General features: G+C 39.6%; 2 protein-coding genes across 7 annotated transcripts in view; one reads left to right on the top strand and one right to left on the bottom strand.

The window, feature by feature from the left end:
- LOC116056020 (tubulin-specific chaperone cofactor E-like protein) overlaps positions 1 to 19,761 on the bottom strand; it is a 28,391-nt gene extending 8,630 nt beyond the window's left edge. The window contains exons 1-7 of one of the 5 annotated variants that reach the window (XM_031308131.2): positions 8,850 to 8,921; positions 7,659 to 7,772; positions 5,083 to 5,123; positions 3,878 to 4,020; positions 3,562 to 3,701; positions 1,991 to 2,172; positions 65 to 321 (exon numbers count right to left, since the gene is read on the bottom strand). In XM_031308131.2, coding sequence (XP_031163991.1) covers positions 65 to 321; positions 1,991 to 2,172; positions 3,562 to 3,701; positions 3,878 to 4,020; positions 5,083 to 5,084 — 724 coding nt within the window. In that variant the 5' untranslated portion in view covers positions 5,085 to 5,123; positions 7,659 to 7,772; positions 8,850 to 8,921. Of the gene's footprint in view, positions 1 to 64; positions 322 to 1,990; positions 2,173 to 3,561; positions 3,702 to 3,877; positions 4,021 to 5,082; positions 5,124 to 7,658; positions 7,773 to 8,849; positions 8,960 to 19,633 lie in introns of those variants that run through there. The other 4 variants (XM_031308133.2, XM_031308132.2, XM_036008706.1 and 1 more) reach the window with 4 other exon arrangements.
- On the top strand, positions 13,477 to 21,025 carry plekhb1 (pleckstrin homology domain containing B1). 2 transcript variants are annotated; one of them, XM_036008708.1, is made up of 7 exons: positions 13,477 to 13,500; positions 14,336 to 14,406; positions 17,326 to 17,478; positions 18,757 to 18,859; positions 18,951 to 18,990; positions 19,075 to 19,165; positions 20,491 to 21,025. In XM_036008708.1, the coding sequence occupies exons 2-7, from the start codon at positions 14,370 to 14,372 to the stop codon at positions 20,622 to 20,624; spliced, it is 558 nt and encodes a 185-aa protein (XP_035864601.1). In that variant the 5' UTR covers positions 13,477 to 13,500; positions 14,336 to 14,369; the 3' UTR covers positions 20,625 to 21,025. The 2 variants fall into 2 exon arrangements, with proteins under 2 accessions (XP_035864601.1, XP_031164011.1); XM_031308151.2 differs by lacking the exon at positions 13,477 to 13,500 and having other exon boundaries at positions 14,174 to 14,406.
- The last annotated feature ends 830 nt before the right edge of the window (positions 21,026 to 21,855 follow it).

Raw genomic sequence — 21,855 nt, 5'->3', positions numbered from 1 at the left:
CATGCACTGAATATTGAACATGGATAGATGAAAATGTGCGCAGCCTTCATCACCCCTCTCAGACCTGAGTTGTTGAGGTTGATGGTGCGCAGGTTGGGGAAGAGCTGCTCCAGTGTTTCCCGAGTGTCACTCACAGAGTCCACACTGTTATTGGCCAGAATCAGTGTTTTCAGACTCGGGTACATCTGCCCCAACTTCCTCACTTCTGCCCATTCCTTCAGCTGGTTGTCTGTAATCTGCAGCAGGCGTAGCGACGGACAGGATGTCTGGGATTCTGACACGGTGTTGTAGCCATTCAGGCACAGGAAAAGCTCCTCCAGCCTGGATGATGAGGTGAATTGGTTACGTTTGAGAAATATTAAAGTAGGTCCAATAAAAAAAAAATTCCAGGTCAAATCTGCATGCTCATTTTGAGCATATATGTTGTGATTGAATCCCTACATTAAGGGTTTGTGTTAAGGATGTTAACATTCTATAGACAAAAACCATTGGTCTTGATCAGGAGCGCGAATCAGCAGATTTAAGAGGACCCAGAGACGTTGGAAGTAAGGGGGGTGCAACAGCTTCCCTTTAGGCCTGCTGTTCCAAACTTTTTGAAAGTGTTGGTGCTTAAATGTGTCTGACTTTTATTTCTGTTATTTATATTTATGTAAACTATAAAGAATAGGCTATATGCTTTAATAGTCTAGTCATGGATTGTCTCCTAGCTGGAGTCAGGTGCTCTCCGTGAGCGGCGCGGCGAGCTCAGAGCCACTCCTGCCAGGGTTGCTTGTCAAATCCTGCGGGGACGACAACGTCCCTGAGAGGAATGCGCATATGCATGTCTCGTAAGACTGCGGGTATTAGATACTTTAATAATTCAGGCATTCCGAGGAAGACACTCTGCCGTCGGACGATCTTACCACAGGAGACGGCTGGCTCTAATAAGATAATAAGCTATCAGTTAACCAGTCACCAAAACAAGAAAAACATTTAAACCCACACACGTATAACACACATAAAACAGTATGCTTCCTGTGATTAGTTCAAATGGTGTCACACCAGAAATTAACCGCTCCAGAGTTCACTTGACAGCGGCCCAAGACCACCGCTTCAAGACGGACCAGAGAGCAGTTGTTTGGTCTGCACCAGAGTTCGATTTCAGCGTTCAAACCAACTCAAACGAACCGCACCAAGAGGGTAAACGATCCCGGGTTAAGTAGAACCAGTGTCATTACCCGATGTGAGTCGAGTGCAGATGTGAGTCGTGCACGCTCAGATTTAAACGGTTTACGGCAAACGTTTTAGCTATCTATGATTGTTTGATTGCTAACATTAGCTCAAAACGCCATTCAAGTGACAGCCTTTGTTGTGTTTGATTGCTAACTTGTAGCCAGCAGTGAACGAACTTCGTTATGTAGGTCCATTTTGATTGTATTGACATTACAGAAGTCTCTCGTTAGCAGGTTCTCGTAGGCTACTTCAGCCTTTAATCTAGAACTGACATCAGGGATCATGCAGTGAAAATGTGAGGCCTTACGCTAAATAATAAATTACTGCTATGTAATGTACCTATCTCATTATTCTGTGGCTAACAGCAAAACAGATCTGCGTGAAGTCGCAAAGTGACGCATGCGCAACTCACATCTGAACTCGACTCACATCAGATAGTGACACCAGACTAAACAAGGCTGGTGTGAACGTGAAACAGCAGTACATTGTGTAATTGTTTGCGACTATTTTCAGCTGCGGATTAACACACATTGGTTGCTCTAGTGAGTATTTACAGCAGCAGAGCGGTGTTATGTAGGTTTGACTCAAAAACTTGATGTCTTTCGAATTTTTTTTGTAACTTTCAGCTACTGTGTATTACTATCTTTGGCATGATCACCATGGCACTTTTTTAATAAACAAGGACAAACATCTGACGTGTATACTGGTCTTTCCTTACTTCACAGTCACTCCATTAAAAAAGCAACCACGGGCCACATTAAGATGTTTCATCACTTACTCTTGTGCCTGTTGTGTGAGTGCGTGCACGGTGTCCCAGCTGACTTGTGTGTTAATGAGGACAAGTTGTCGGACCCTGGAGAACACCTCGGCCATGCTGGGCTCCAGCTCTACGCCGCTCAGAGGATTCATGCTCAGATTGAGGAATTCCAAGTGGGGGATGTTGGAAACAATGGTGGAGATCTGGCAACCCACAAGCATTAATAGAAAAAAAAAATAAACCTTAGAGAGAACATTAGGTATATACACAATACATATAACTTTGATTTTGTTAAACATTTCTGTGGTGTACAACTCTGGCAATATGACCTGATACAATTTGGATTATCTGCCTAAACCTTTTAACTGCATTTTAAATTGTTTTCTTCAGGTGGTAACATCCAACATGATAGGCATCTCGTATTCAAGTCAAATAGTCTGGATCGACGACGGTTCATTTACGGGATAGTTCTGCCAGATGTCCCTCACTTTGTGCTCTCTTTGTTTTTACGTTCTAAACTCCGGTCGCTTGGAGGAAGAGCAACCGGAACCTCTGAGCTAGCAAGCTAACGTTAGACGCTGAAATTGGCATATTTTAAGAAAATTTAGACTAGATTTTTTAGGTTCAATCGGGAAATGATTGTAAAGATTTACAAAGAATATGTTTAAGGCATCTCTAACAGATCCACCTTTTTTGTGACTGGAGATTAAAACGATTGTGATTGGTTTAAAGAAATGCAAACAACCCAAACCGTTTTTTCTCCTACCCAGGAGTCTGTGTGGAGGGGCCGGACCCTCCTCTGCAGCGCTGTGGAGATAGGTCTGGTCATATAATGTCATACTGAACATTAAGCTAACATAGACCTATCTCACTGCAGGTATTATGACTTATCAGCAGGAAAACCACAAGTGTAACTAATAACATGGATAATGTTAATGCCACAAACATGTCTGATACAAATAAGGGTGTCTTAAATTAGAGTTGGGCCAGTTGTGGACAGCGTGAAAACAAATACATGAGATAACTTCTGTCTCTGGAGTAGCTCTGCTTTTGAGAAATATTACTATAAATATAGTCTGGCTTTGCCAGACCATCCTCCACAGTGGGGAGGAGGGTCTAGCTAGTCCACGTAGCATTCCGGGATGGGAGAAAAATGTGCTCTGGTTTATTGCCATTTCTTTAAACCAATCACAATTGTCATGGGCGGCACGAAGCTCCGCACAGAGCCGCTGCAAAATAGCCTCGGGAAGGAACTTGTTTTGGTGGAACATGTACATTCAAAGGTTGTTTTAGTCGTGCAACAGAAAACTCAGATTGGACAGAGCTAGCTAGCTAGCTAGCTGTCTGGATTTACCCTGCAGAGATCTGAGGAGCAGTTAACCATAGTCCTCATAAATCCACCAGAGTTTAAAATTCCAATACAAAGAAAACGGAAGGAAACGGACATTGGTGAAAAAACATGCATCCGGTGGAATTTCCTGCAGCACTGGAGCAATCCCTGAAGTGGAACGTCGAGGATATAGACTACAATAAATACAACTCTATGTAGGATTTCTTAGCAAGTAAGCACCAAGTCTTTAAAGGACACCTACCTCCGCCCAGTCGTTAAGTTGATTGTGGGACAGATCCAGCTCTAGCACATGGGCACAGAAAGCTGCAATGTCTGACCTGTCCCCGGCTTTTCTGATTCCAGCGTCACTCAGAACCAGCATATTGGGCAAGAACAGGCGACCTGCAAGCAAAGAAAAACTTAGTTCAGCAAACTTAACTCAGCTTTTAAAAACACAGGGGCTTTACACTTTAATATGTGCTTTTGACATGAAAATGTAAAGACTGAGGTGAAGTCAGTGCACACTTAGCACAGTCAATTTACTGGTGATCATAACTCTGACATAATTCATCTCTCACCTTTGACAGGGGACCCTGGTGGGCTGGGCATTACCACTACTCCTTGGCCGTAGGGGAAATTCTCCGGGTTGTATTTCTCACTCAGGACTTGGATGAAGGTGCACCCCTCTTCTTCATCAGAGGACGACTCCATGGTCGCAGCCCTAAGCAGGTATCCAAGTGAGAGACATAACAAAGGATGCAAACAACACAGTCAGTTAATTTCTTTCTTTGTTTATTTTCAAAGCCTTTGTTTTACTAACTTGCAGTAAACCAGGCCCTGGGTCAGATCAGTGTTGCTCTATTGTTACTGTTTAAAGGATAAGGCCGGTGATATATACAGTATTTTGTTGTTATTGTCGACAAATCCCACGAAAAGACCAAAACCGACTTCCTACCCTGCCTGTGGGACTCATGCCTGAACCCCTAAAGTATGTTCCTATTAAAGTAGTATGTCTTTAAAACCAAGTCACAAATGTATAGTATGATTTTTTTAAGGCTCAGTAATTACATACAAAACTGCTGGGGACTGTAGTTTTTTAGCAAACATTACTCAAACAGGAAATACTTTATTTGGTTTGGGTTTTTTGGGGAATGGGCTGACACTAGCTATAGAGCTAATCACCATGACAGTGCACTTACACAAAAATCAATCCCAGGTAGACAAATTACAGTTGATTTGAATTGTGGAGATATGTAAAATCTGCAAACTTTTTTCATGTCCGTTGTCATTTTCAGCCATAACTGTAACGTTTAAAGATATAGTTAAACACGGTGATCTGGCCTATCTGACGTTTCTGCTGCGTTTATTTTCTGTCCTGTGTTAATTTGATAAACTAAACTGTCATCTCACCGCCGGTCGGACTGACTTCTAGTTTGGGTGGTGTCATTTTCTTTAGTCTGTGGCCCAACAGGTAAACTAGGTCTCCAACCTAACGTTAGTGAAGGTGTTGACATATGAAAGTATCAAGCATGCACTTTAGATGAATGAGATGAGAGTATATTCAGTTGTTCCACTTTCCTATTTGCTCAGCGTCGTTAAAGTGTACGTACGGGACGCAGGAGTTACTGTAAACAAACCTTATGATTGGGTCTATAGATCTATTTCTGCAATAAGTAACTTTGCATGCTGCCAGCCCACCGTTGAGAAACTTCAAAAATCACAAACTGTACAAGATATCGGTCAAACATAGCAGCAACTTCCAAAAAAAACAGATGCAGCTTACATTTTTTGAGTTTTCTCCCTCAGGACACGTTCAGTCTTTGCCTATAACATAAAAGGGTCACACACAGACAAACGCCCTGTAGAAAATGCTTGGACCTACACATTTGTTGTTTAAAGGCCCAAACATGAAAAACCACTTGTATGGTCATTTAAAGTCGCACAGTGACTGTGGAAGCAGTGTGACCAGCTCAACCAGCTTAACTCTGCAGGCCATTAGCCAGCTTCACTGAAGCCTTTATGCTGTACGTAAAAAGGAAGTCATTGTTCTGAACAATCCTCAATTTCACTTTTTTAGGTGCCCAAACAAATTTGATATACGGACGACATTGTTAACTAAATTCGATTAGGAAGTAAAAACATATTTTGTCAACCCAGTCGAGGAATATATATATTAGTGACCTTGTGTTCCCAATTGCAAAGGATTTTTTTTATTCGGTAGTATTAGTAGGAAAATATTAGTAATAATAATTGTAATATTTGTTTAATGACTAATGACTTATGATAAGCTGCCTAGCTAACCCAAAAACATTTACAGTAGTGTTAAATGTCGGTGTTGATACAGGAACAAAGGCAGGGATACTTTGCAAGTTTTAATCCAGCTCGGTGTCATCTTTGTGTGGGCAGTGTGTTTAGAAGAACTGCATGTTCCTTCCCTACTGCACACACTGTAATGACACAGAGCTGGATTCAAATTTGCCAAATATCTCTTTTAGCAGTAGAAACAGAAGTAGTAGTGGTTAAAGCAAGAGCAGTCACTTTGTATTTTGTGTATTTAAAAAGGGGAAAAAACAGACAAACATTGTCACACAAGAAAAAAGCGTAACAGATATATACAGCAGGTCTAGCTCAAGCTAATTTGCAGCCCCGTCCCTGGTTAGGTAAAGTAAAAAACAACTGAGCAGACAAAACAGTTTAAATGCATCCACGTGTCTATGTATGTACTGTACAGGACTTGACAACCGGATTTGCGCCATCGTCAAACCATTTCACTTGGTCTTACTGCTCCTGTTGGCAGACATTTTTCTTCTGTGTAGGTGTTGGATAGAAAGATCTAAAAATAACCCTTCAACAACCTACAAGACACAGAAGCAGAAACGTGAGAGGCAAAGCAGCACTGACAAGAGCAGGTGCACAGTTGACACCAACGCACTTCTCACTGAAGTACTTGTTCCTGCGAAGTCATTTTTTTGTAGTGCTGAAAAAATAAGCTGACTAACCGATTAGTCGAGTAACAGAAAACTGTGAATAATTTAGGATAATCGATGTGATTGATGTTGATCAAAAATGCCTAAATGTAGCTTTTCAATGTAGCCTTTAATGTGTGGATTTGCTGCTTTTCTCTATTTCATGTCATTGTGGCGCGCATATCTTTGGGTTTTGTATCGTTAGTTGGATAAAAGCAGCAATCTAAACACATCACATTGGGATCAAGGAACATTTTTCAGAATCTTTGGACATTTTATAAACTGTTAACTAACAATTACGGACCGATTAGTTGATGTAGAATAGACAGCTGCAGTCCAAAACTTGTAAAATGCACAAAAAAAATAAGAATATCTGACTATATTGTAAATGTACATTGTCATGTATTTACCTGTTGTTGCTATAATTTTCCATTAAGGTATGGGACATAGAAAACACAGGACTATAATAACTCTAGAAAAACAGGTAAATTACAGAAACCTTCCTGGCAACTTTTGGCAACTAACAACCATTCCTAAAAGGTACTGCTGCCCTGCAGTAGTGCTTTTTTAGACCATTTTGAATGAAGTTTAAGACCTTTATCACAACATCAAAAACAAAGTCCGATGTCAGAGTCCGGAAACATTGTCTGAAACAATTCCCCGATTTCCTCATTGGCATTATAGTACTGGTGTCTAGATTGGCTGCAATATAAGTTGCATTTTGGTATGATGTGTAGTCGTAATACAGCAAATAGTATTTGGACTAGCGACAGAAAAGAACTACAGCAACACAGAATAAAAACCATTCTAAAGCGCTGCGGGAACATTTCAATGAGCATTAGATAGCGTTACATTGACGTAGGAAAATTAAGACCTGTTTAAAATTATTTAAGAGCTAACACAATACTTTGGTGAATTTAAGACTTTTTAAAAAGCCTAAAATTTTGAGTTTGTAATTTTAAACTTCTTTAGGCTTCTTAAGACAATGTGGGAACCCTGAGTATTACTAATTGATAGTAGTAGTGTCAGTAGTACCGTCACAATTAAAGCAGTTTAATCACAGTAATTCTTCCTGATTTAGTGCATGTGCATTAACCAATTAGTATGTAAAGATGATTTTTAGATTTGCAGTAGTACGATTTTGTGATGACGTCATTCATAACCGCACACAACCTCAACTTTGTGTCGACACACAGCACCCAGGTGCCAAGGTCTCGCCCGCTCTCTTTAACCCTGATCAGCCCTATCAGTTTCAGACACATGGGGTCTGATCATCTTAGACTCAGCCCACCTGAGGTGGTGTTTTTGCTAAACGGCTGAGCATTGCGTCCGGACTCTGTCTGATGTTTCTGTCATAGATAGTTTCTCGTTTCACAGATGGCCCAATTCATACCTCTGATGTAGCAGAGACCAAAGGAAAGCCTGTTTTCAACTGCACATCAGGTCACATCTCCTCTGCCACTGAGAGAAAATGTTGATGAGAACTTTGATGAAACAAGAAGACCATCTATAAAAAAAATAAAATAATAATAATTAAAAAAAAAAAAAATTAAAAAAAGAGCTACCCTGGGTTTGGGAATCAGAAAAAACTAATTTACATTCATGTATCATGGATAAAATGTCTTTTGACAGCTTTATAGTATATGAATGGAAGGAAAAAAGAACACAGGAAGACAGCCTCGGCTCCACACCAAAAACGAGTAAAACTTTTGCTTTATAAAGCTGACAAAAGACAAGTAGAGTGACAGCTGGCTTCCTGGCAGGGCCAAAAAGGTTTCAGAAACATATGCCAGACGGACATTCTCCATTATAAAAAGAAAAGCATCTATTTAAAACGTGTCCATATAATGTTACATTTCACGGGTCACCGGGGTATTTTCACATATAATTGTAGTTTGAAAAGTTTCTTCTTTAGCCTTTCTTTAAGTCGGCACACCTAACAAGCAGCAAGTTATTTTTCACAATAAAAGTTGAACTTTAGACTCTACTCACTACTGCCCTCCGCGGTGTAGTTTAGTGGTAACAATGCTAAACCAATTTCAGGAGTTACAGTCTGTTTTACATAGAGTAAAAGTAGCGTTTTATTGATGTATTAATGCCGAATTAAATGGCAACCCACAACGACTCAATACGGATAGAACGTATTTTTGTACCCGTTGTATCCACTTGCTAGCAAGCGAGGCCAAATTTAACTACCAGGTTTATCGACAGGGTTCAGCGAAACAAACATTCTTCAAGCAAGATAAGCACGGAACGTTTGGGAGGGGGGGGGCGGCTGGTTATATGACCGAGGCCTGGTTGCCTAATGTCGCTTGTGCAAAAAACAAATGGACAAAATTACGAATTTAACGGCGACATTTTGAAGGTAGCGGCATGCATTCATTTCACAGCTACGCAGTTACGACAGTAAGTTACTGTCAACCTAGAAAACATGTTTGAAGTAACGTTACCAGGTTGTTCAGCTACCTTCACCTTTATAACGGGAAAGGTATTGAGATTTCAGTGGCTGCTAAAATCGAGTCATTATCATAACACCCCCTTTCACATTGTATTATGTAACGGATTGTGACACCATCGCACTCACCGTCCACAGAACCCCCTCGGTGTGGTGTTTGTTTTTGTTGTTCTTCTGTTAGTTGACAGTTTAAGACACGCCTACTTTTCCGGAAGTGACGTTGCTTAAATGTCTTGTTTTTTCCCTTAATTTTACTGTCTGTGTTTTCTCCCCGTCTTCCTTACTGTAGCTACGTACTTATTTTCAAAACAAATAACCCAGGCATTATCGAGCCCAATAAAGCCCAATGATTCGATGAAAAAGTAATTTTTTTTTTTTTTTCCTGAAGTTGAAAAGGCAGTTGTACATCTCATCAACAAGTTTACACAATAAAGAGAGCGACACATAATAATAACAAACGCCAAAATAAAGGTTGTTTACATTTTAAGTTCAGTGCAGTAATGGAAAGAAATCAATTATTTAGGTCATGTTAAAACATCACAAGGGAAAAATAATAAGTCCTGCATTAAGTATTGTTTAGCAAAACTGTTTACATATGCATTCAATAGAATCCTTAGAGTGTAAACAAACCTAAAACATTAGTTACACTTCATAATGTGTTACTAGTATTTACATGTTGCACAACACTAACTAAGTCCTGTAGGTCAAAGACAACATGAAGTTCATCCTCTTGATAATGTAATTTCAATAAAATATACAGCTTGGCTTGTTTTTGTAAAAATGTCCAATATTATAAAAATAGTTAATTACAAAAAAATTGACTTAAGTTTGTATTAGTAATTTTTACAACTGAAAATACAATATAGGCTACAAGATTTGCAATGGCCATATAGGCTTCATGAGAAGGGAAGAAGCTGGGTAAATTATTGTATTTTATTGTTTTCACCAAATACAGAAATATATCCAATGTCTGAGTTACATCTGTTATCTGTATTCATCCATTTGACTTAATTTAGAATGACTGGCAGCAAGCTATTTGACAGTAGCTTTAGTTGAACGGAATAGGTCTACCACATAATGCCACCAGATGGCAGTGGTGTTGTGTGCAGTAAAAAAGTTCAGTTTATCCTCTTTTCCCTATTAAAAAGGGTACACAAAGTAAGAGACTACCATGTACGTGGAGACCCTAGTACCAAAAAGTACCAACACAACAATCAAACAATGCAAAAGTCCTGCATTTAAAAACCTACGTCAGTGAAAGTACAGGAGTATCATCAGCTGAATGCACTTAAAAGTAGTAAAAGAAAAATTGGCGGATATATTTTACATCCTGTTATTACATTTAGATTGTTAATGTTGATGCATCAAAGCATAAGTAGCATTTTACTGTTGTAGCTGCTCGAGGTGGATCTCCGTTTTAACCACTTAGTTTAGTCTGCAATACAAATCTGTATTAATTTTGCGCTATTTTCTAAGGTTTCTTTGTTACATTTTAAAATATTTTTTTTTTACCTTTTTGGACATGACCATTTATTTAAATCAAACCACCTGAGAAGCTAACAGGGGAAAGGTATTACTGTTGAAAACTGCTAACGAATCAAACAGCTGAGATGTGAGAATGGGCCAAAATCTTTTTTTTTTTTTTTTTGCACAAGCCAAAAAAGGTTGGAAACCACTAGTTGAATTTTATTTCATTTTTTTTTTAATTCCTCCTTATCTGAAAAAAAAGTACCTACATTCGTCAAAAAAAATGAAAAAAATATAGTAAAAACTATACATGTAGTGGAGTAGAAATATTAGGGATCATAATATGAAAAGTAACTAAAATTGTACTAATTAGTACTTGAGTAAATGTACTTGGTAATGTTCGACCCCTGTGATCAACTCATCGATTAGTAGTATTTATACATTTTTAAAGTATTCTTTTAAAAAAATACATAATTAAATAATAATTAAGAAGGCCAGCTCTGTTCTTCTTGGTTGCCCCCTTGACGCTGTGGAGGTGGTGGGTGACAGGAGGATAGCGGCAAAAGTATCCTCCATGATGGGCGACTCCTCCCACCTCATGCAGGACACTGTCAGGCCTGAACAGCTCCTTCAGTGACAGGCTGCTGCACCCGCGCTGCGTCACGGAGAGATAGCGCAGGTCTTGCCTGCCTGCTGCTGTCAGACTCTACAATCAGCACTGCTCCCAGTACACCACATGGACAAAACACACACACCACAACTGATAAAACATGTGACTGTGCAATACTGTAAATACATTTTACTATTTTAATATTTATTCTCTTTATGGGACTGTTCGTTATTTAATTAAGGGGTCACCGGAGGAGTTTTGTGGCCTCTAACCTAAAAAGACGTGACCCTCCCCTCGTCAGTAATAATTTTCCTATGACCCTCCAAAACTATTTGAAAAAAAGGCATGACCCTCCCCTTGCATGCAAGTTTGCACTTAGCAAAGAAGTACAGATGCCATTTGATTTTTACAGCCATGACGTACAGGAGTTAACCTCTGCATTCTCATCTTATGGTGTGGTGGCCATTTCAGTAGATTTACTCACTAACATTGTTGTGGAAACACAATAAGCATGGAAACTAAATGCACACTTCATGCATTACTTCAAATACTAAGTTACTCCTCTAGTAAACTAGTATTCATATGAAATAAAACAATAAAACATTGAGACCATTCAGCAAAGGACGCTGGGATATAACCAATTCAAAACTGGTTGCTATGGACTTGTCACTAGGCTTCGTCATTGTATATTTTAGCACATAGGTAAAGCTGCCGAAGCTGAACATTATATTCCAAAACACATATGTTTATTTTTTTAAGTTTTTAAGTTACATTGTAACAATTTAACAATTCGCCCTTATGAAATCCAATCGCGGCACGGCTGTTTTGGAACGCAATAGACAGACGCTTAAATTTAACTAAAATGTAACAGTGAACAATCAGTGTTGGACCTACATTCTGTTGAGATGCCTCTCCAAACTCACCATAAAACGTTAAGACGCGTTGAGAAAAAAAAAATCCGTATTTTGCCGTTATCCAATGACACGGAAAAAAAGTAATCCACAGCGATCAGTAGATCCACAAAAAGGTAAATGACACGGTGTATCTAGCAAGGCCGATATGAGCGTCACATACGAGGTCTCTCCACTTCGCCGTTTAAACAAAGTGGAATAAACGTATAAAAGTCCAAATCTACACAAAACCCGCAAACAATTAGTAAGCTGACATCACATTTATATACATGGCATTTAGGAAACCTTTATTGCAAGGTTGGCACGGCAAGATGTCCAGACTAGTGCAACAGAAACTTTCGTTTTTTGCGTCCTACTGCTCCCATCATCAGCCAGGTAATATTTTTTTTACTAAAGCAGTATATAAAATCAGATGTATTACCTATCACCATTTAGTTGTTTTGTGTTATTTAAGATATTTATTTAATATCTGGTCATGCCAGATGTAATTATTCCACTAATTTAAACAATGCAATTACCCGTTTGAGCCACCAGGGGGCAGTGCTCCTCCTGCCCCCCCCCAGCAAACTCCGCGTATGGGGTCAGACCATCTGCTAGGGGGCCGAGACTGAGAGCTACATGGATAAATATGCACCAAACAAGTCACTTTGAAATTTTGCTCTTTTCATGAATAAAAAAGTTGGGTGACCCCCCCACCCAGACTAAAAAATGTTGGATGACCCTCCCCTCAGCAGAAAATAAAAAGACATGACCCTCCCCTATTTTCCTCCGGTGGTCCATTCCATAAATACCGAACGGTCCCTTAATTATATTTATTATTGAGTGTTAATCTGTGTCTTCCACTTTTCCTCTTATCCCTTGCTGCTGCAACAGTGTCAACGTCCCCATTGTGGGATTAATAAAGGATTTTGAATCTAATTTGGTGTTGATTAGAATTCCTGCTTGATGTCAATATTGCGACAATATTGTAGGGTTGACTATTGGTGCATTAACAAAATATTAACACAATCAGAGTTTTGATCAATAATGGTGGCTACAATGACTACTGTAAGTGGGTAAAGGCAAATCATAGAAGAGCTAGAACAGTCTAGTAAGTTCAGAAAAATACATCACTTTATCGCCTTTAAAACCAGGAAAAGCACTTGTCATATCACAATATAACAATATCAAAAATTTAAGAGGATATCTAGCCTCATATATCAATGTCGATATGATATCGACATATTGCCCAGTCCTACATACCTGTGTGATATAGTGTATTTCACACTCTAAATTAGATAGATTTCACTATCACAACGCATCCAGTTTAAAGTCCTCCTCCTCACCCACAAAGCCCTCCATAACCAGGCTCCTTCCTACCTCCCAGAGCTGCTGACCCGCCACAATCCCCCCTGTAACATCCGCTCCTCTGACGTAAACCTCCTCTCCCCGCCACTCAGGACCACGCACCGTACCTGGGGTGACCGAGCTATCACCATCGCAGCCCCCTCCCTCTGGAAATCCGTGACTGTACTGACCTGGACACATTCAAAAACACTAAAAACACACCTCTTCAGATTAGCTTTCCACGTACAATAGTCTTACATTTCTCACCTGATAGTTACTGGTTTTATTATTTTTAATTGCTTTTAATATGCTTGTTTTATGTGTAGGTTTTATTGCGTATCTGTTTTTAATGTGCTAAATGTGCTGGTTTTACTGTGAAGTGTCTTTGAGTACCATGTAAAGTGCTATATAAAGAAAATGTTTTATTATTATTATTATTATTATTATTATTATTATTATTATTAAACTACGGGGGGGGGGTTGTCACAAAGTGGCCGATTTCATGGGAAAACTGAAACTGTGGGAGAGGAGAGCTACAGTAAGTGTGGTGGGTGCCTTTAACAGATTTCATAGTTTGTCACAGTAGCTGGAAGAAAGTGAGAGTTTAAAACATGTCACAGCTGGTGCGCGATCACCTGACGGGCCTCTTACACAAGTTAGGCCGCTACTTCACTGCCGACAATGTAAGAAAACACTGCTTCTAAATAAAGAAAATCCTGTAAATACGTAATCAGGTGCTTTGACACGGAGAAGACCAGTGTTTTCTCTAAACTATAAAAGGAAGTTATGTCACCAGTGAATCATCAGCCGCCCTGCAGACATCTCGTGAAGACTCTCATAACTGACATGGTGACAATTAGGCTAATCCTCATGTTGTTATTTAAGTGCAAGGATTAACTTGTAAAAGCATACTTTATATATATTTGCATTGCAAATTAATGTGAGAGGGCTCACACAACTTTACTGTACAAGCATGTAACAACCGTATTATAATACTGCTTTTATAACAATATAAACTAGGTATGGCACACGGTGTGATAGTCCGTAAGATAAATCAGTCCCGAAAGAGAGAGGAAGATGAGACAGGACGAGAAGGAGTGGCCAAACCCTCTCCTAATCCACAATGATCCCGTGAGTCAACCTTAGTCCAGATTATTCTACCAGTACCTCACCGTCTGTGGGACGGAGGGAATATAAACCGAGGAGTTCAAAACCAGCGGCTGGATCTCTTAGTCTTGTAAACGCCAAAACTGAATTTCTCCTTTTGTTTTTACTTGATTATTATTATTATTATTATTATTATTACTACAACAACTGGGACAACAGCTGAGACACATGGCACTTCTGAGGTCAGGCTGGCTGTGGAGACAGAGTGAGTACATACAGGAAGTTTAACTTTTTTTTTTTTTTGCCAACCGTTCAGTATGCTGTTTAGAAAACAAATAAGCAACTGGAAGACGACACCATTGGCTCTGGGCATGCGTCCATTTAGTATATTTTTGGGGTATTTTATGCTTTAACACAAAGTTGACAGCAGAGGGACAGAAAATGAGGAGAAAAGGGTAGAGATGGCGAATAACCTGCAACAAACATCCCTGGCCAGACTTGAATTGTGGGTATTGCGGTTCGTGGTGGGTTCCTGTACCTCGAGGCCACAGAGGTGACCCATTTTCTGATATTTTGAAGGCACATATCTGTTAAGACAACACACGGAATTAAACATTTCATCTTCTAGTTACTGAATGACTTCGCTAACCACGGAGCTAGAAGCTTGTTGTGTAGTATAGATCAATAATTGATGTTTTAGACAGATAGATGTTTGAGAGTTTCAAAAATCTGCTAATGATATATCTACCAATAGTCATTATTTAAAGAAAATAAATTAAACATTTTGAAAAGGGTCCCTTAAATGGTCCATAAATATTAAAGAACTGTTACCGAGACACGCACTGTACACATTTTACAGATGAACAAATAAAGTTGTCGGTGCTCTCTGGTGGACAAACATGTAATAAAGCAATAAAGACACTGTTTTTAAATTACCTCAAATATATTCTAAGCATTTCTGTACTGCAATTCCCCAGAACAGTGTTGTCAAGGATCAGGCACTGGACATGGTAACTACTTATAAATACCTGGGCACCATGACTAATAACCGCCTGATTTTGCATTCAAATATTGAAATGTTTAGTAAGAAAGGCAAGCAATGCCTTTTTTTGCTTAAGGAAACTTGTTAAATTCATCGAAAAGGCTCACATGACACTGCTCTATAGAGCATTTATTGAGTCAGTCATCTCACTTTTATTATCCGATATGGCAACATGACATCATGACTTTGCGTAAACATACACGCCACTTTCCGTGTTATCTGTACGCATTTTGAGCCATCTGCGTGTATGTCTATGCTGTATACAGCAGACGGCAGTCTGCAACGTCCGCTTTCTAAAGCCACGTGACGCGTGAGGCTATGGTTCACACGCGGGTTGGATTTAGGAAAAGAACAACAGGTTGGGTTTAGGAAAAGAAGAACGGGATGGTTGGATTTAGGAAACGTCACACGCAGGTTGGGTTTAGGAAAACAAGAAACAGTTGGGTTTAGGAAAAGAAGAAGGGGGTTGGGTTTAGGAAAACAACAAACGTGGAAAGGACATGAAGTAACCGCCACACGCGGGACGCGATCTCCGGTCTCCTTGGTGAAAGTCCTGTGTTTTACCCATCCTCCATCCCAACCAACCTCCCTACGCGGATTTTCACCCTTTCATACTACTCGCTACTGCATCAATTCAAACGCAATTGCAAGGTAATGTAACTCAATGGAGGCCAAACGGCGTTGATAAACACGCTAAAAAGCGAGTATGCGTCTTGATAATACGCCAATAATGGCATACGAATTGGCATGTCATACAAAATACGGCACTTCATGAGATCAGTCTGGATATGGCAACCTTGAAGTTGATACTAAGGAGAAAAATGCCATAGATAGAAGTACAGTTCAGTAGTTTAAAACACATATTCAACAGGCAGGTGCTGTAGCACTGTAGGCGCCCCTATTGCCACAAAAAACGAAAGACAGAAATCCTTCATCCCGGTCTCCATTCTCGCCCTAATTGCTGATGGATGAGGAGGTAACTGCTGCTGTTGAAGTCCATTACCTTAATAAAGATGATGATGATGATGATGATGATGATGATGATGGCACAGTAATGAGGTATAGAATATAATATTTGTAGAGATGATCTTGCATGGTGATGCCAATGGCCAGAGTTATAGAGATGAGTCATGTTCTGTTGATGGTGGTGATGTATGTTACATTGGTAATGGGGATGTTGCTAGGTGACAATATTCAATGTTCATTATGTTATTTATAGCCCATGTGGGGTTATGGCGGACACGTAAGCCTGCTCCAGAGGAGCTTAAACGACTCGAGACAATTCTCCACTGTGCACAGGTGTAAGCCACCCCGGGCATGTGTTTATGTCAACTGCAGTATGTTTCGATGTTATATTGTATGTTTTGCTGTGTTTGTATGCTTGCTGCACAAATTGCCCACTCGGGGCAAATAATACATTGACCTGACTTGACTTTCTTGACATATGTGCCGATACAGATATATCTTTAATTAGCTTATATTAACTGATTGATCTGGCACGCTCAAATATGTGCTACTATTTGTGTGGCTTTAGGATTTTTTTTCCACCTCTTATTTTAGAAAAGAAAAAAAAAAACTCACCTTAAGTTCATCATTCATTATACATTCAGAGATATTTTTTGTCTAAGGTGGACTAACATGACTGGACAGCTTTCCTACAAAATGGAGCATTTTGTAGGAAGTTAAACCTGTACCTGTTGTGAAATTCCAACTTTTGTAACTTCTAATGCTATTACTTGTCCCTGGCCGTGTCCTTAAGTGGCTTACCCAGGGTAGTCAATGGGGATTTATCTGCTGGGAAACAATTACAAAACAAGCACGCAAGATTTGGTTTTTGAGATACAAGGCTTACAGTAGGAGGGTGTTTTACAAATGAACACCCCTTGAACTTGTTTGCTTTGCCTATTTAAAAAGTCTGACACAATGCAACTTAACTTGTTCCTTTTTTCCCATAGCTTGATTTAAAAAGGGAATAAATCGTAGTAAAAGTTGCTTACATACCTACTAACGTTATTGATCACAGCACTGACTCAACAATTATTTTATCAACCCTCAATTTGAGCTAAATATGATATTTTTACTAATTGCCCCTTAAAAAAGACAAACTCTAATGGTACACTGGGACATGTGTCTCTTCTCTAGCTTCTGTCCTAAAACGCTGGAAGTTAAACTGGTGTGACCTTTGGATAGATGGGAGTCTTTGCTTCTATAAGACCGACAGCAGGCGAGACCTGGAGCATCGCGTCAGCCTCAAGACAGCATGCATAGATGTCAGATCTGGCCTGGAATGTGAAGGTAAGGCACGCTGACATTTAGTCTTTTAGGCAGGTCCATCTCTTTTGCGCAAACAAGCATTGCTCAAACCCACAAACTTTCATCTTAAAGCTGCACCGATGATCTTTTTTTTTTTTTTAACAATGTCACAATCACAATAGATTAAAATTACTTTCATGTGAAAGGGGTTATTTAGTAGTCATTTAGTGACAAACCAAATGAATGATGAAATGAAAAACAACTTATAAACCCGCTAGGGCTGCAACTAACAATTAATTTCATTCGATTAATCGATTAGTTGTTTGGTTATTGAAAAAAAAAAAGAAAAAAAAAAAAGGTGAAAAATGTTGATCAGTGTTTACCAAATAATAGTTAGTATGTAGTATATTCTGCAATAAATTATTAATTATGGAACTGGAACACTGCTTTTGTTTGATGATTGCTCTGCAGAGGCATTTAGCAGCCAAGAAGTATGCTACTATTTTACGGAACAAGATGCGCCCTGCAGCGCAAACACAGTGCCTTCACCACACGTCTTTATTGCAAGAACAACAATACGCACAACTTAAGAAAAATGAAAAGCAGTTTTCACAAAAGTAGCCTTTTGTGGCCTCCCAATTCTCAGATCCATACATCCCTAAAGCGTTTTATGGACTTCCAGGACAAGTGTTAAAACATGGCAAGCTCTTCTGAAGGCCAACAATGGCCTACCAGAGATGCTCACAAGTCTCTGAGCTAGAATCCAAGTCAAGTCTCAAGTCTCAGAGCTAGAGTCTAGGGGCCCTATCTTGCAACTGGCCCAGCGCAAAGCCTGACCCAAGTGTAAACGTCGTTTAAATAGCAAATGCGCCCATGGCCGTGCTGATCTTATAGGGAGGTGTGTTCAGGTGAATTCTTGGCGTATTGCTACCTTGAGACAGCGGGAAGTGAAAACCTCAAGTCTCAAACTCTACTACTACTACTAAACTACTGTTTGGTCCGTCTGTTCATTAAGTAATGATGACAAACACCAAAATCCATTTGATTGACAGGAGACTACTATATTCCCCACTTAGAAAATATTAATGGTTAATTTTTGTAAATCTTATAAAAAAGAAAAAAAAAAGAAAATGAGCATCCACTTGTTTCACTGTCTAAGTGATTTATTTTGAGCTGAATTGGAATTGGATTTAATAATAATTACGTGTGTTTAATTGTACACACGTACACTTAATGTATGATCTTCCATCTTTGTCTGAGGTTTTGACTGATAGAAGACTAACATGCTCATGAATGAGTTGCCTTTGTACTGTACTGTAGGTGTGACTCCACCAGAGAGTAATCCCAGGGAGAATCTCATTGTGGTTCAGCTCACAAGCGGCTCGTCAGTCAACCTGTGTGCCAACAGCGAGGATGAATCCATGTAGGTACCCTCACTTCACTCCTGTCTTGTCTGCTCTGCCTCCCTCTACAACTATCCATCAGCTCCTCATTCCTGTTCATGTCTTTTTCAGAGCGTGGAAACTGACTCTGCTTGACACCAGGAGAAACCCGGTAAGTGATCCATTGTTCTCTGTAAGAGCTGAGACATGATGTGTTCACTCTCAGTCGTGTTTCCTAAACGTTTTCTTTCTGTAGGTGTTCACGTACGACCCATATGATGACTCCTACCAAGCTGTCCCCATCAACAGCCACCATACAGTCTACATCACACCTGGAGCAGGACCAGGTGTGTTACCATAGTGATGCAGGACACAAAAAGCTAACCCTAAAATACAGGGGTTTTACTGCATGGAGGATTTTTTTGCCCCCCTCCCCAATACAATACATAATAAAACAATAAAATGATTCAGTATTTCCCCCATCAGATTTTTTTTTTTCAAGGAGTATTGGAAGTTAACTGCACAAATATTCAAAAATACAAAAGATTTAAAAACATTGTTTGTTTCTAGTAAACTGAATGCAACAAGTTAACAGTTTCTCAGTCAGTGTTCCTCAAAAAAACACATGCCATTCAGTTACACCATGGCGGGTGTTGCAGCATTAGGATACTGCATTAATCATACACACTCAACAAAGAAAGAGTGGCCTATAACTCAGACAGCATGTTGGATTATAAGCAATATAAACCCAACCGCGGGTGCATTTACCAAACGCAGCGTATGTACAGTAGGCTATAAACATGCATTAAACTGACCTCTCAGCATGCGGATCCTTGGCTGCCGCTCCCTCGTCCTCCTCCTCTTCCTCCTCAGTAGGCTACCTTCCTGACGATTATGACAACGCAACATAATCCGAACTTCAGTTTCTGTTATATCTTTTCGACCGCCACGTATAAACTTTTCAATCCTTTTCACTATCCGCCATGTCTCCCCCCTTTCCACGTAGTTTTACCTCCACACACACCTGCTGGGCGCGCAGCCTAATAAAAATCTGCGAAGCGTTCGATTTGAGTCACTTCGCCGCTCGCCGGGCGGTGCGTTAAATCAGTAATTGATAAAGTAGCTAGTATAAAGCAACCTTTTATTAATTCATTAATTAATGTATTTTACCTATGTCAAGCTACAATACTAACAGCAATATTAGAGATCCAAAATCCAAATGAGTCCTTTGAAAACAGATAACATTTTATTAAGTGTGATATTAAGCATTAGGCAATATGCCTCTTCCTGCTTGTAGGCCTACATCCTTGATTTCAACCTGCTAACTGACCTTCTAAGGTTTGTTGTGTGTAAGTTTGTGGTAATCTTTTAACAGCTTTATTAATGAATATGTATCATACTGTAGCCTACTGTAAGCATAATATCAACTGAAATAATAAAGGTATATAAGACACTGTCACAAGATGAAGTAACAATGCCGGAGCCACCTTATATGTATAATCAGTGTACAATTACATTTCATTAATGTAGGATTGTTAATGGTAAAAGCCGTAGTTTTCTGCTGTTCTGAATCAGAGTTAAACTCCTCCTTTAATCTGATTTTCCAAACAGGGATCAGCCAACAAGTTGACCGTAAACATTAACTGTGTCTTCCCTCTGTCTTTTCTCTAAGGAACCCACCAGGTGGTGGTTCAAAGAGACCCATTTGATGGAGTGGCGGAGCATCTAGCACTGGGATTACTGGCAGGCATGGCAGCAGGAACAGCCATGCGATCCTTCCTTTGGATGCCCATCTTTTTCTGCTGATGATCTCCATTACTGCCATGACAACACTGTGCACGGCATGTTAGTCACCACGGACTGGGAGCCTGACATGAGCATGTGTAGAAAGCCCCCCCAAAACCCTCATCTTTTGTAGCATCTCTTTTCAAATAAACGTCTGCTGGAACAAACTGCTGCTCTATTGGTTGTTCTGTTTTTATTCAAATGTGCACATTTGCGTATAAGACTTAAGAAGCTGAAAAGCATGCTATGTATTTATGTTATTCCTGCTTGTACAGCACACGGAATCTACTCATGAGCATTTGCAAACACCAGGAAGTCGATTTTGTATGAATGTTCTTTAATCTGTTGCCTGAATTTTACACCTAATAGATTGATAAAAGTGTAGCATGTACTTGGAAATAAATTGATGTATTAAAATATAATTAGGGATTCAAGATTCAAGATTCAAAAAGCTTTATTGTGTAATATGTTGCCATGTTAGAACATTTTCTTTTGATTGAAGGCAGAGCGTGTGATGTGTCAGTGGCATGAGTTTTGTATATGTATTGCATTAGGAATGAAGGATTTGTTGTATGACTTTTTAGCCAGAGGCACTCTGAACCTTCTTCCTGATGGTAATAGCTCAAAGCTATGGTGGAGGGGGTGGGAGACATCCTGGATGATGAAGTTGGATTTTCTTTCCACTGCTTGTATATAAAGATCAGATGCCTATGATCTTAACGGCTTGCCTGGCTATCTTAGCCAGCGATGACAGACTCTATCAGTGACTGGTATACTCTGGATAGAATGTCCTGTCTATTTCACTGGAAATATCGTTGTGTCAGTGGAGGCGCCGGTTATTTGTTAGAGTTAAATGTAGGGTTCATCGTATGTACACTTAAATTAGCAGTGCATTGTGGGTATTTTATAGTGAACTATATAGTGAATTATATTAACCAGGAAGAATTCGATCACAACTACAAAATGGCAAACAGACTGTATAGTGCTCTATTTCTGTCACAGGGAAAAGTTTCGAACACAGCTCTTGTCTGTGCTGGCTAAAAAGTTAAGTTTTCTAAGCAGGCTACATGCGCAGAAGAAGACTGTGTGATATGGTTGAAAGCTCAGGGAAGAGGTAATAACAACTGGACACTGTGTTGGGATCGTTTGTCAAGGTCAAGAATTAACTTCAATTTTTAACTTTTCAGCCATCACAGATGAGAAGTCGCAAAAATGCTGTAGATGAAAACAGCTTCACAAAAATGGGGCTTGA

The sequence above is a fragment of the Sander lucioperca genome, chromosome 13, assembly GCF_008315115.2.
Source record: "Sander lucioperca isolate FBNREF2018 chromosome 13, SLUC_FBN_1.2, whole genome shotgun sequence".
NCBI lineage: Eukaryota > Metazoa > Chordata > Actinopteri > Perciformes > Percidae > Sander > Sander lucioperca.
Note: the sequence above shows the minus strand (reverse complement) of the source record. Positions and strands in the feature narration are given on the sequence as shown.